The following is a 15104-nucleotide window of genomic DNA, read 5'->3' as shown; positions in this document are numbered from 1 at the left end:
TAAACTTTTATCCGCCTAGACAAAAATACCCATGTGCTAGACATGATGTCCTTAACTTCATGAGTGTTGTGTAAATATTAAGGACAAAGTGTTCTGAATTAGCACCTTCTGTTTTAAACTTTAGGACATCATGTCCTTAACTCCATGAGTGTTGTGTAAATATTAAGGACAAAGTGTCATGTATTTGCACCTTCTGTTGTTAAACTTTAGGACATCATGTCCTTAACTTCATATGTGCAGTGTAAATGTTAAAGATATGGTGTCCTTAAACTTCATGTGTGCAGTGTAAATGTTAAGGACATAGTATCCTTAACTTCATGAGTGTTGTGTAAATATTAAGGACATGGTTCGCTTAATGTCCAGAAGTTAAGGACATTTCAGAAACGTTTGTCCTCAATATTAGTTTCCTAGTTCAATATTTTAGGATGTTTAGAAAATTATGTCCTAACATTTACTTGTTTTGCTTAATGTCCAGAAGTTAAGGACATTTCAGAAACTGAATTTGATTCTCGTTTAATCCCCACAAAACAAACTCAAGTAAGGAATACAGCTTCCCAATAGCAGTACAAACAAATCCCATTAGCTAATTTGATTTAATTTTCACGAAATCAACAAAGCCAAGTGATCGTCTTTCCAAAATCGGCTTTGCAAATTTTCGACAAACCCTAGCAAATTAGATCACAAATGGTCCAAATTTGTAGAATCAACTCACAAAGGTGTTTCCCAACAAATATTTTGAACACCCAATTGATTTTGTATACCCAAATTTTTAGAGAAGAAACGAGAACTTAAGTGTTGGAGAGAAGCGGGGGTTTTGAGATTTTGATAATGAAAAAGAGTTGAAAATAAAAGAGATGAAGAAAGGGTAAAAACATCTATTCATATTAATTATAACAAAGTAATGGCTATATATGCTCAGCATTAAAATTGTTGGCCAAATACTAAATAGCATTTTAAAAAATGGCCACGCCACGCCATTTTCACGCTGGGTTATAAGCATGGGCTGAGCGGAATCGAGGCAGTCATGTCTTTTTTAAGATGGGGCCTAAACATTTAACGAGTGGAGGAAAATATGATCCAAAAGAGTAACGTTTGCAGTAATTTACCAAGAAACTGAAATGGAAAGTAAACGAGGGTGTTTGGCTAAGCTTATAAGCTGGTCAAACAAGTTTATAAGCGTTTTTCGGCTTATTTACGCGTTTGGTAGAGTTAAAAGTGCTTATAAGTCAAAAATAAGTCAAAAACAATAAGCTGATCACCCCCTGCTTATGAATTTTTATCTTATAAGCACTTTAAGTTTGACCAAGACTTTTACTATTTTATCCTTAAAATATTCTTTTTTAGAACAAAACTCCTACATCGATAATTATTGCCTCAAGCATTTTTTTCAACTCCCCCCCCCCTTCAAGTCTTCAATTCTCATTGACTATTTAAGATAAGCGAATCCTCTATTCCTTTGCATATTTGTATCAATGTAATTGTGTATTAATCTTTGAGCTGTATGTAATAAATGAGGACATATCAATTTTTTGGTGTATTGCTTTTTAAATGTTGTGGTGATGAAGACAATGTTTGTTTCTCTTTAAATATTTTGTCCTATTTAGGTTTATTTTTTACTGAGAAACTTTTGTCAATTTATTAATTATTATAACTTATGATTATATGCTTATCATAAAATAAATTATATTTATCATAAAAATTATCTTATCTAAACACAATTGTATTTAAAATAAAATGACAAATAGAATATTTTGTATTTGAATCGATCTAAAATCTAAAATTTTGAAGAAATTATGCTTTTATAAGTGTAAACAATTATAAGGTTATTTAAGTCATTTTTAACAGAAAAAGAGCTTATCAGCATTTTTTCATTAAATACTGCAGCAGCTTATTATCAATTTCAGCACTTATCCAAACACATAACTGCTTATTAATTAAATCAGTTTCAGCACTTAAAAGTACTTTTCAACACCTAATAATTATCAGCTATTTCCAAACGGGCTCAATGTAACCTAATTCGATGGTAGAGAAGCAAATGCAACCCTCTTCTGGAAAAAAGATGAAGTTAGTTTTCATTTCTGCGAAAACAGCTAAAACACTTTTTGCAAGAACCACTAACATTTTACTTAAACATATGCAACAGCTTATTATCAATTTCAGCACTTATCCAAACACATAACTGCTTATTAATTAAATCAGTTTCAGCACTTAAAAGTACTTTTCAACACCTAATAATTATCAGCTATTTCAAATCAGCTAATCCAAAAGGGCTCAATGTAACCTAATTCGATGGTAGAGAAGCAAATGCAACCCTCTTCTGGAAAAAAGTAGTTTTCATTTCTGCGAAAACAGCTGAAACACACTTTTTGCAAGAACCACTAACATTTTACTTAAACATAAGAAGTTAGTTAATTCATATTTTATCCATACCATCATAACAAGCTTTACTTGTATTTATAACCCTTTTCTCTTTCCTTGTGCTGACATCGAAGTTGCATCTATTGCGTTAACCAAAACATACAATGCGAAAGCCAATGCCAAAAATACTACGACATTCTTATGTTTACAGCTCGTTGTGCATTCAGTAACCACAATAATATAAATAGTTAACTATACATAAAATATAAACCTCTGTAGTTATACATGTTGCTGAATTACCCGTCAACACAAACATATCCAATATTTCATTGCCTCACGATGGGACTAGGCTGCTAAATATGCGTTTTAAGCTGGGACATGCAGCACGTAACCTCCCCATGCTCGGTGGACAAATCTGTTAAAAGTGGCAAAAGGACCATGAGCATATAACAAAATCAATATAGGGCATATTCCTAGCATCAAATGTATTCCTATCAATAGATGATACATAATAAACCAATATGGGACATATTCCTAGCATCCAAAAATATCCCTTACCTTGGGACAAAAGCGTACGTCCAGCGTCTCAAGCATAGTACATCCTGAAATTGCAGCTTCAACAGCTTCCTCGTCGATGTTGCAGGACTATACGGCAACAAGAACAAGAGTCAGGAACACCTCGGCAGCACAATTGCATCACAAAGTATTTTAGTCGCACAAGCACCTAGTGTATAAAGAGGGGGGGGGCATTGATTCTCTAGGGGTTCTTCATATTTGTTTTAACGAGGCAACCAGGAACTGTTTAGACACTATTACTATAGAAAGAATAGCAGTTGATTTCACGAGCACTACACTAAGAAGTGATATGTAAAGGTAAAAGGAAACGGAAGCCTGAAATGTGTCACTTATAGAAGTAATTGCAGTAGAATTATTTCAAGAAAATAAGCACCAGTTAAAGCCTCCTCAGTAAATTTTACCCAAAGCACATCACGCTCCAGGAAAGAGGGGCAAGACGCTTCCAAAATACATATGCCACCCCCACCCCCAAGAGTACCTCAAATTTTAATTCCAAAATTTGAAATTTTCGATAACCCATCCCCATGAATGCCCAGGACGACCATGAAGAGTACTACGATTACTTGTATTTTAGTAGAGGCCAGTGAGTTAATTTTGAGCATTCATTAGAAAATATGCAGCTCGATAACGGATCTTTGGAGAAGGAAGAAAAGAAAGTGGTTCCTAGAAGATCGTACGCCATCATTGTGAGGTCAAACACATGAGTATTTTAATGCACAGAGTTTAACATAGCAAGTCAAAACAAGATCAAAGCATGAAACAACCAAAAAAAGCATGAAACAAGTTTAAATTTTCTTCATATTTGAAGAAACATTCGAGTTATTTACCCAAAAAAGAACATGTAAGTCAACTGAACAAAGAAAAAGAAGCATGCTGGCATTTAGCAAATACTAATTACACAGATTGCTATCAGATCTAATAATACAATCTCATCTATAAAACTTTACTTAGAAGCAAAAGCACATGATAGAAATGATAAAGACTAACTAGAAAGAATATTTTTTGCAGCAAGGCTGCTGCTACAACTAAAATAACCAGCAAAGGACATGCCAAACTGAAGATGTAAGAATACCTGAAGAAAGAGGCTACTCAATCTTGGACATTCCAGTTGCAACGATTCCAGTGAACAACAGTTGCTGAACAAGAGAACAGAATTCATTAGAAGTTACAACTTCGATTATGAAAACAAAATTGTTGATATAAAACTAACCTATGAAGTCATATTGCTAAAGTATATACCTCAAATTGAGAAAGCACAGGTTGTAACAAGCTATATCAACCTCCTTCAAATTCGCAGACAGGGAAAGGTTTAATGATGACAAAAGGAAACCTTGTGCCATCGGAATAACCACCTTTTTTATATTTGGGCAACCTACACAATTTAGGTTCTCTAGCAAACGCTTTGGATGTTCATTTGGCAAATGTTGTTCTACCAAGGAAGATCCATGAGGTGCTATACCAACACCAGGTATACGCGACAGTTGGTCACCAGTAAATCCCCAGTTCAAATCATGCATATTAACACATCCATTCAAGCTGACATGAGTCAAATGCGTGCAGCAAGCAAGCAATTCCTCAATGGCTGATTGGCACAGCGTCCCGTATGACAAATCCAACTCACAAAGGGCTGGGAGAGCATTTTCTTTGTACAGAGGTTCCAAAGATGTATCAGTGAGATACTTGCATGCTTGCAATTTTAGGACCTAGAAGAGCAAATAGATAAGCTTAGAAAGGGGGGAAATGCAATAAGCAAAAGACCATGAACGTACCATACAAGATGCAATAAAATATAATCCCAAAAGCAGTAAGAACTAAGAAGGCAGTGTACAGCGCAGCCGGAAAGAGAGAAACGCAAAATTGTGGTGTTAAAATACGTCACAGAAAATTTCAGATTGATAACGCACCTAAAAAAAATTGAAATACAAGGAACTCAAGTCATTGCAGTGAAACAAGTTGGGGCATCAGACAATGACAAACCTTGTATCCTAATTGAATGCATTAGAGAATCAGGCGGGGAAGTAGAACTATTCAGATATGACTACACAAAAATAAAAGAGGAATGATAGAATGCATAACCAGACCTGGACGCTATACTTCCAGATTCCAGGCCGGCCATCTTCAACGGTTCAAAAAGGAGGAAGACTACTAAAAGAAAGTTAAGGTGGGGATTCTAGCCTATAATTTTGTAACCTTCAACAAACGAGTTAATAAATAACCCAAAGAATGGGTATTAATTCTTTAAGCATAGAACTATTTGAGGACAGACAGACAGCATTATCATTCCTTGAATGGCGTCATACCATAGTCCATCCCCTTCTTTACATGTTCACTCACTCCCTTTCTCACAACACTCCCTCTCTCTCCCGGTTAATATGGCTAACATAATCGTAAGTTTTAGAAGCCCTACAATATTCAATCTCAAATTTTCTCGGGTTTTTAACTATTACTCTATCCCTTGCCTTCCAAGTAGTCTTCTCTCAGTGCAAAACGGAAATTGCTAGTTTTCTGCTTGATCTTTACAGTTTCAGCTGTTCCAGCGCCAAATTGCAGGTAAAAGCTAAAAGCTAAGCTTGCCTTCTAGTTATTTTTTAGCTTTCTAGAAGACAATATGCCTCGGATAAGCTAGGTCTTTCTCGGGAGTTGTTTATTCAGACAGCTTTAAGAACATTTACTTTACAAAATGAGAGTTTAAACAGACACCATTGGTCTGGTTACAGTTGTGATTCTTCATTTTCTTTTTCAGTTTTTGAGTTCTTCATTTGCTCTCTAAAGAGTAAAGACTCATTTTTGCCTTCCCTGAACTGCTTTTCTTCCTTTTTTGCAGTTTCCTCGTATCCATGGTTGTCAACTTTTTATCTACTGGCGTTACTTTATCTCTTTTATCACTTATACTTGTGCTTGAACTAATGCATTGGCTTATTTTACTTCCTATTCTTTGTACACAGCTAAATTTTCACTTTGAAAACAGAAGTGGTTTTTTCGGTTAATAATAGGATTCGGTTGTTAGTACTGTGGGAATAATTTGGTAATTGGTAAATAAATGTTTTTGTAAGAGTATCTTGTCCTGAAAAATTAAGCTTTTGCCGCAATTGGAAAAAAGGGAGAAGACAGATATAGAAAAAGGAAACGGGGAGACTGAGTAAAGTAGAATTGGCTTATGACCCAGTGTTCATCGCATCGTGACATGAGTAAATTTTGTAGTAGGTATTTTGACCTTCCCAAACTTAACCCAACCAATCCATTTGACACCCATAAAGAAAAGGGATAGGAAAGCGGCCCTTAAATCTACAAGAGTGGAAGTCAAGACTGAATAAATAGGCATACTTTTTTCAACAAATCGAGCATGTTAAATCAAGTTCATCTAAACTACGCACTGTAATGGAGAAAGTGATAATACTTCGATGGAAGAAGTTACCTTTAATCGCAAGCATGATTCATAAACAGGCTGCAAGTTAACCAAAAATGTGTAGGATAGATCAAGGTAGGTCAAGTTTGGGAGGGAATGCAAAGAGAGCAGTCCATCACAGCCAACAGATGGACACGACATTAGTACTAATGACTCGATAAGGGGGCATGATGAGGTCGTGGCAGATAAACAGTCATCCTTGAGTTGGCTGCATATATGGAAAGACATTAATCAGATGTGAAAAAACTGAACAAATATACATGTGTGATAGGTGAAACAAAGTAAGCAACCTGCAGAATGAAGCATCAAAAGAGGTTAAGAGAGGGCAATTAATGGATGCTTCAGATAGCACACCACAGCCCTTCAGCTCAAGTGAAGCCATTTGTGGAGCTTCAATATTGAGCACACTCATTTTGGGGCATATACCGAGATTAAGTGACCGAAGACCAACCTGCAATAAGAAAATGCATTCATCAACTTCTTAGGAGGAAATAGATATAAAAAGGCATAGTAAAATTCATAAAATTATTAGGTAAAACCCAAAGAGGATGTAAAACAAAGAACAGATGATATTGAGGCTAAAAAGGAGCCTATGGTCACTTACTGGGCAAAATGATGCTATTTCAAGATGATCACAACCATCTAAAGAAACTTGCTCAAGATAAGGGCACCTGAGTTGAAGAGACATTAAAGCACGGCAACCAGCAAGTGAAAGAGAAACCAAAGAAGTGCTGCAGAAAGCCACAGCTGTCAAGCTCTGAACAAAGAGAGAACCGCAATTAGATTTAGACCGTAATAATGCATACAAGCCTTTCAAAAAGAAAAAGGAAAAGGTGAAGTTGAATAGGCAGAAATATATCATCATTTTCTTTCAATATAAAAACAAAAAAGAAATATTTTCTTTTCCAAATAGGTGGTAGCAAAAAACAGATCTGGCAGAAAAAAAAAGAGCACAAAGAAGTTGAATGCTGCATTATGTTAGGAGTTTAGAGAAGTATCGAGGGACAGGGGGGGGAGAAAAGATCTCAAAGCATTTCATTAGACATAATTAAAAAATGTATGAATGCTTTCATGTGGTCAATTCAGGATAGCTTAATAAACTCTCCTCTAAAAATGGGTTTTCTTGAGCCTCAATTATAGCTTTAATTGATTCATAATTTTAACACCCCCAACAAAGCAACCAACCTCTATGTGTGTCTGTGGGGGGGGGGGCGCACATTTACCTGACTCACTATACTTTTCTCTGAGCACGTTATTTTATCCTTTCCTTTAGATGGAATGTTCATGTTTACTAGAACCCATGCTAAAACTGTGGTAAGCTGAACTACAACACCCCCCCCCCCCTCGTCCTTTCCGGGAGTTGGGGGTGTTAAGTGTTAACTTCTTTGTTTGATAAGGTCAAGTTTGGGTTGATAGACCCAATGTGGTACGGTCCTTCTACAGACCCCCTGCAGAGCGGGAGCTTAGTGCACGAGGCTGCCCAACTTCGTGAGTTATTGCAAACAAGACAAATTGTATAAAGCACAACTAGATGACACAACATTCAGTACACTTAGATTTTTCAAATGTTATTGACATGATTCAAAACATTCCAGAGACACGAATATCATCTTTATGATTACTCATTAAAAACCCTGCTAATTAATTGTTCGATTTTGCAGTACTAAATTTATATACTTACATGTTATTAATTCCTAAGTTTCTTAAGAAAAGAACAAAATGGTAATATGATAACAGGTCCATAACTACATTGACAAAGTTGAGGACGAAGGTAAGCTCTCATTTAACAATATGTGTGATGCAAGATCAAGAAAGGCCAAGAATCCAAGAAATTTAATAAGTCCAAAAATCCATTCAAGATTATGATTTCTTTTCCTTAAACATTTGGATTTCTTATTTCTTGTTTCCTAGTAATTTGATTCTTGTTTTAGTAGGATTATATTTGTAGTTCTAGTCAACTAAGATTATTAGTTAGTATTCCGTTCCGACTAGAATTCTTTTTCCTATATTAGTTAGAATATATTTTTCTTAACCTTATTGTTATTCTAGTTTGATTAGGATTAGTTTTCCTTAACCTCGTCAATTTTACTAATTGTAAGGCCTATTTATAGCCTGTTTTGGCCAAGCTTTTCAAGAGGCCAAAAGTGCTTATTTTCTCAAAAGCACTTTTTTTTCCTAACTTGAGGTGTTTGGCCAAGCTTTTTTGGGGAAAAAAAGTGTTTTTGGGAAGAAGCAGAAGCAGTTTCTGAGGAGTAGAAAAAAGTAGCTTCTTCCCAAAAGCAGAAGCAGTTTTGACTTTTCTTCTTACCAAAAATACCCTTAACAAAATATAGTATATACCAAAATAACTGTTAAACCTAATACTTAGGATATTAATGTATAAATATTTCTTATTATTTTTAGGATAGTTTTCTAATATATAGTGACTTTAGGGGTGAATGCTTTTATATTTGTTGAATGATTTTTAATATATTTAACTTATATTAAAAGAACTAAGTATTTTTAAATTTTATTTTCATATTTTACTTAAATAAAATGAAAAGATTTAATTATTGCGTGTAATAATAAAGTTTTAAGATTATTTATTTACTTATAATATTAACTATTAAGCAAATCTATTCATGTCTTATTCGTAATTTGATACTTAAAAGCACTTTCTGAAAAGCTTGGCCAAACACAAATTATTGCTCAAAAGTGCTTTTCAGAGTGATTAGCCAAACACAAACTGCTTCTCTGCAAAAGTACTTTTTTCAAAAGCACTTTTGAAAAAAGCATTTCTCAAAATAAGTTGATTTCTCCAGCTTGGCCAAAACAGGCTATTAAAGGGCTCAACATTCTAAAAATAAACATTGGTGATTAGTTTTTCTAAGCTCTTGTTTCAAAAACATGATTTATCTTTTAGTTCACTCTTCTTTCTTTATTCAGCGCTTCTTGCAATCTTGCAGGATTGAGGAACGAGTGGGTAAGGTTCTTTTCATCTTACATTCTTCTCGCGTGAGTTTGAAGAACGCTTTCGCTAGTTTTATGAAAAACTTTAGCAGGGTGCTTTCGTTTTTCTCCTTCTTTATGCTTGAGAGGTGCAAAACCTTCTTTATGCTTGAGAGGTGCAAAACCTTGAGACTACATCAATATGTGCGTAAAAATCAGCTGCCAAGATTTTGTTAAACGCCTTTCATTGTCAAGTAAAACTAAGTAGAGATACATATATGTTGGTATTAGATGTAGAAAATCATGTTCAGCAACACCTCCTCTAGTTAACAACCAAGCATGCACAAGTTTAAAAGGAAGAACTAAAATTACTAACCTCGCAATTATCTAGAATTAAGGATTTAAGCACAGGACAGCCACCACCATCGCTGAAAACTTCACAGATAGAATTGGTGAGCGATTCGCACTCAGTAAGGTCTACTTCTAGCAAATTCGGGCACTGCAATGTAATTATTGACAAGCTTTCTTGCTTCTGCAAAACTAATTTCTGCGGAATGATAAAGGAGAGAACCATTATCCCATGAATAATGCTAGTCAATATATTAAGGTGATAAAGATAAAATATCTAGGAACAGACTTACTTTGAGTGCACTTGAAGTTATATTGATTCGTTGGAGCAGTGGGCAATTAGAAACAGTAATTGATGATAACATGCCACTATGCAAGTTGAGGTCAATAAACCTGTCTCAATTTAAACAGAAAGTTAGTGCCCAAAAGAGTGACGGAAGTTAAAATTTCCTGACACTGAACATGGAAACAACAAAGATATTATCATACTTGCGACAATGTACGAGTCTAATGTTCTGAAGGCGAGGAAGATCCAAGGACACTGATGTTAATAAACTACAATTATCAAGCTCTAGAACCTGAAAAGTAGTGAAATTCACTTGTAAATATGAGGTTGAAGGACTCCTGAACACAGCATGGTTACCAGTATGAAAAGTGTGAGGAAAGACTCAAACCTCTAACATATAGCTATGGGCTATGGCAGCCATGGAAGCTGATGTTATGCCCTCACAACTGTGAAGCTTGAGAACGGTCAACATAACCAGCCTCACAGACTTCAACAAGGAACAAGTGTCAGCATAAACCAACTACGTCAATTTCAGGTACTACATAAAATTTAATGAACATCAGAACAGACCTCAAGAGAAATGTTAGGGCAGTATGAAGCATCCAGAACTCGAAGATTTGCACAAGTTTGAGCTATTTCTCGCAGTGTTTCATCACTAACACATGAACAATTTGACATATCCAAAGACTCTAAAAGAGGGCATGCTGTTGCTGCCGAACGAATAGCGGCGTCTGAAAGCTTGTGACATGAAGCTATATCAAGGTCGTGTAAAAGTGGGCAATTAAGCACGGCATGTGGCATGCTACTGCGCTTAAGTGACAACGTTTCAAGCTGCGGACACCTGTAAGAATAACAGTTAAGCACAACTTGGCGCCAACTATATTGACAGTATAACATGGTCTATTAACATTTTACCTGACAGAAACTCGAAGCACACGACACTTCACGAGCTGCAGAAGACGCAATCTGTCATGATAAATAGGTATCTCCTGAATGCCATTTCCAAGAGTAGCATCATTAACAGTCAAGCTCTTCAACATATGGCAATCTGTTAAGGCCTGGAAAAATGTTTCCCCCAGCTGACCTCTGCCCAAAGTCAGAGCTTCAAGATTTCTGGAAACAATGAGATGTATCAGATTAGTCACTTACGATGATCCATAAAGTAGTGCCAACAACATAAAAACCAATTACCTTAATGAGGAAACCGCTTTCATTGCTAGTGTGTGAATATTAAGAGTTCCATATAAATTAACAGCTGTTGCATTTGGGTATCGTCGACACATGTCCTCAACTATCATCAAAACAGCCATCAATTCTTTTTAATAAGTGAAAGAAACAACCACAAACTTTATCTTGTGTAACCATACAGATCGCAAGAAGTTGTTATTGATTGTGACACAATTTAATGTAAAGGTATCATTGCAGTGTGCAAGATTACTAACTTCAAGCTTCAATTGAGAACAACTTCCTAACAGAATAAATTACATAAACAAAACGAGAGGGTAACCACTCAACTTGACATGCTCTCTCATTTCTCACATCACATTACAGAAAATCATTCATAACCCAGTGTTGTCAATGGTGAAAAGCTCTAAAAAGCGCTCTAGGTCTATTGGGGCTTTAAGCGCACAGCGCACTTGAAAATGTGGGCTTTAATAAAAAGGCACAATGAAGGGAAAAAATAAAAACATATATGTAATTCAAGAGCAAAGTAACAAATTCATTCATAATGTTTTCCTTTACATCTAATACACTTATTTTCCGATTATGTTTGTGGTTTAGTGTCGCTTGATTCACGCTACAGCTCATGGGCAATGAGGCGCAGGTCTTAGTGCCTTGCCTTAGACTGAAGTGCAGCTTAAGAGAGCTGAAGCGCCCTCCCTGAGCTTTTCCGAGCTTCAGGGCTTAAGCACGCCTTAAATGAGCCTTTGACAACACTGTCATAACCCACCAGGAAGAAAAGAGTTATTCTATTAATCCCTAATATTTGGCAATCTCTTATTCTAGCGCAGAGCTCTATTAACCAGCTAAGGACGCATCAGCTTTTTGGTTAGGTATTGATAAGTTTTCCCTGCCCTTTTCAATCGACGGAGACTAAAATCTGAAGTAATGACAGTTCCAATATCTGTTGATCGTCAATAATATATATTCAGATGCATGCTCAGGTTTATGAGTAATGTAAGACACAGACATCTCTCGCAGTCTCTCACATTTTTTCTTGCTAAGAATCAAGCCATATAATCAATTGCTCAAGATCATCTAAGAGACAAGTGAGTTTTCTGGCCTTGGTTAAAATATGATCTGCTTTTCTCGGTATCACCATACAACAACTTCATCTTCGGAGTTCCCGTCCTCAACCCCAAGTATGATGAAGATGGTTAAAAAGTTCTATAATTGCTTAAGCCAGAATAATCAAATTATATTTGTGCATACAGTTTCATGATAACATGAATCAAACCATTGGGAAAAAATAAAGAACAGCATGTCAGCATTTATTACCACGGTAAAAGATACTCACATTGATCTGAGGAAATCTGCTTGTTCTTAAAATTGAGATACCGCCAAAAATCTTCATGAGAGCTAGCTGCTCTCCACTGCCTACAAACACTTGCAGCTCGACAGAGATCAATATGGTCCAAGAAAGAGAATACCTAGCAGCACATGGGACATATATTCCTTAATCAGAAACTTAGCGGTAATAAACAATTGTTTAAGCAACTCGGACGGAACAGATGCCAGGCAACTAGTAAATACCATATGCAACAAGTCATCAGTAAGATCCATCCGCACATCTAAATCCTCCATTTTTGAGATGCCAATATCTTTCCCCTCATCATTTGTTGCATCAAGAAAGTTGGATAAACTCACATCTCCACCACCCTCGTTCATAGGACAAAGGTAATTGGTCTCCTGCAACAAGTGGTTGTCCCAATCCCTGCAAGAATACCGATCAACCAGTCTTTATACAAGCAAAGCTATGAATTTGTTTCAAACCAGTCCTCTAAATTGTATTTTGTCACAGCCACTTCAACTGAAAATATCCCCAAAACACAAAGAAGCGGGGAGATCACTACTGGCAGAATTTAGATCTCTGTATCTCTTTATTTCAAAATGAGCACGTAAGCTAATCACAAAAACAGGGTACCAACTTCCGGATGTAACAATCTTTTAGCCTTCATTAATGAGGTCTGCGTCAGATATACATGAACAAGGAATACAAGTTGCTAAAAGAAAATTCAAAAGGATCTCAAATTTAGAAATACTTATTTCAGATTAAGTTTCTACTCGAGGTTTTGACCAAGGACTCGTGTAACATAACTCGCTATTATATAAGAAGCTTGTTAGACTTCCCTTTAAGTTAGCACAAAAAACTGTGACGACCACAAATGATCCCTCCCGCACACCCCACTAAACATAGAAAAATATAAAATAGTAAAATGACCTTTTTTTAACCTAAAGGCATGTTAGCTAACTTGGCATCTTTAAGGAATGCAGCAGAAATAAGAGCTTTTAGAGTGAAAAAGCACTTCTTCGAGTATTTTATTTTTTTGAAGAAGTGACAACACTTCTTCGAATATTTGGAAAATACTTAATAATAGTGTGGCAAAAAAGCATGTTATCACAAGCTCTTTTTTGAGCTTTTCGCCTGAAATTAAGCCTCGCTCCAAATGCAATTTGTCTATTATCAAATTAAAGAGTTAAAATATTACTTTGCATTTTGAAATTCCATAATATAAGTAGCTTTAGAAATAATTCTACTAAATATATTAATTAAAATGCTTTTACAAAATTTCTATAGTGTTATATTCTTTCTCCTAGAACAACTATGCGAAAATGTACCTTCTCCAAAACACAGTGAACTCTGAAACAGGCTTGACTTTAATTACAACCATATATAACAACCCAAAAGCCTGCATTTGAGGGACTCTTGAGTGTTTTCAAGTATTGAGACGGCCCTATAAACAACTACGCCTAGTTGCTATTCATTCTCTATTTTGGCCTATTTCACTCCAATATTCCATAATTTGACTAATTCAAACAAAAAATAATAAAGACTACAAATGAAGGCGCAGAAGCAGGTCTTACAGCGAAAAGGAGTTAACTTTGGGCCTTTTGCTACAGGAATCACGATCAGGATCCTCTCTCTGCACTGTTGAAGACGAAGAAGCCTCTTCACTCAACCCTAAATTTAAATTAACATTCAACATTCTCTCACCACTGTAATTCCCATTCCTCACCTCCACGTCACTGAGTAACCAGTTGATATCAAAATCAATCTCCTCATTCCTCCGGACACCAACATTATCCGCGCGTGGCCTCGACGCGCCAGCGCCGCCAACATCAACGCCGTCAAAAACCGCCCTCCAGTCAAATGCCGGGTTTTCATCCGGCGATTCATCGCCGTTATTTCCCAAAATCGGGTCCCTCATACTCTTCTTGTAACCCTTGCTATTATCTTCTTCTTCTTCACCGAAGCAAAAACAACACCAAATCCTCATACACACACTCACAACACACCCAAAAAAGCGGGAAAAAAACAAATAGAACTCCAAATTTTATCAATTTGTGAATTTCACAAACCCTAGCTCACGATCTAACAATTTACCCCCAAAAAAACCCCAACTTTACAATAAATTACACCAAGACCACTCCTTTTACACAAGAAATTACACAGATTACACAGTTGAGAAAATCCAATGGATTTTTATTCAAGAATGAAGTAGCATAATACAAAAGATACACAATATGTAGGTACAGGTGGGGAGAGAGAGAAAGAAAACAGCAGTGCGAGAAGTGTAGAGAGAGAGAAGAGATCTGATCGGATCTTTGAAGGATGGAAGGCTGGTAAATGGTGACGCTTTTTTGGGATTGAGCTTTGAAAAGATCGGCGGAAACGGAGATTTGTGGCAAACAAAAAAATATGAAGATTTGTAAAATAAAGACTTATGTACCTTAAAACTTATAAGTACATAGAAAGTGATATATTATAAATATAATGAATTGAAAACTATTTTATTTATAAAAAAAAAAAAAAAAAACTGATACGTAAGCTGTGTGTAAACTGTTACCGTAAGTTGTTGTATAAATTGCTTGTAAACTGCTATCATAAGCTGTTGTGTAAGCTGTTTGTAAGCTGCTATTGCAAGCTACTTGTAACTTGCTTGTAAGCTACTACTGTATCATATATAGATAATATTTTAC

At 35.9% G+C, this 15104-nt stretch overlaps 1 protein-coding gene across 1 annotated transcript; it reads right to left on the bottom strand.

The window, feature by feature from the left end:
• Nucleotides 1-2523: 2523 nt before the first annotated feature.
• On the bottom strand, nucleotides 2524-14856 carry LOC104116917 (F-box/LRR-repeat protein 15). Its single transcript, XM_009627882.4, has 17 exons — nucleotides 13989-14856; nucleotides 12657-12837; nucleotides 12421-12553; nucleotides 11094-11193; nucleotides 10818-11015; nucleotides 10473-10743; nucleotides 10291-10389; nucleotides 10106-10194; nucleotides 9910-10009; nucleotides 9645-9815; nucleotides 6945-7097; nucleotides 6631-6791; nucleotides 6350-6548; nucleotides 4174-4637; nucleotides 4007-4070; nucleotides 2917-3003; nucleotides 2524-2773 (listed from the first exon to the last, which is right to left on the bottom strand). The coding sequence occupies exons 1-17, from the start codon at nucleotides 14399-14401 to the stop codon at nucleotides 2693-2695; spliced, it is 2964 nt and encodes a 987-aa protein (XP_009626177.1). The 5' UTR covers nucleotides 14402-14856; the 3' UTR covers nucleotides 2524-2692.
• Nucleotides 14857-15104: the final 248 nt, after the last annotated feature.

This window comes from Nicotiana tomentosiformis, chromosome 8 (genome assembly GCF_000390325.3).
Source record: "Nicotiana tomentosiformis chromosome 8, ASM39032v3, whole genome shotgun sequence".
Classification (NCBI taxonomy): domain Eukaryota; kingdom Viridiplantae; phylum Streptophyta; class Magnoliopsida; order Solanales; family Solanaceae; genus Nicotiana; species Nicotiana tomentosiformis.
This window is presented reverse-complemented; position numbering and strand designations above follow the sequence as displayed.

Coding starts and splice junctions, on each gene's coding strand:
- LOC104116917 (XM_009627882.4), bottom strand. CDS start 14,401: ATGAGGATTTGGTGTTGTTTTTGCTTCGGTGAAGAAGAAGAAGATAAT. Junction 12,838..13,988: donor AAAGTTAACTCCTTTTCGCT/GTAAGACCTGCT, acceptor GTATTCTTGCAG/GGATTGGGACAACCACTTGT. Junction 9,816..9,909: donor TAACTTCAAGTGCACTCAAA/GTAAGTCTGTTC, acceptor ATCATTCCGCAG/AAATTAGTTTTGCAGAAGCA.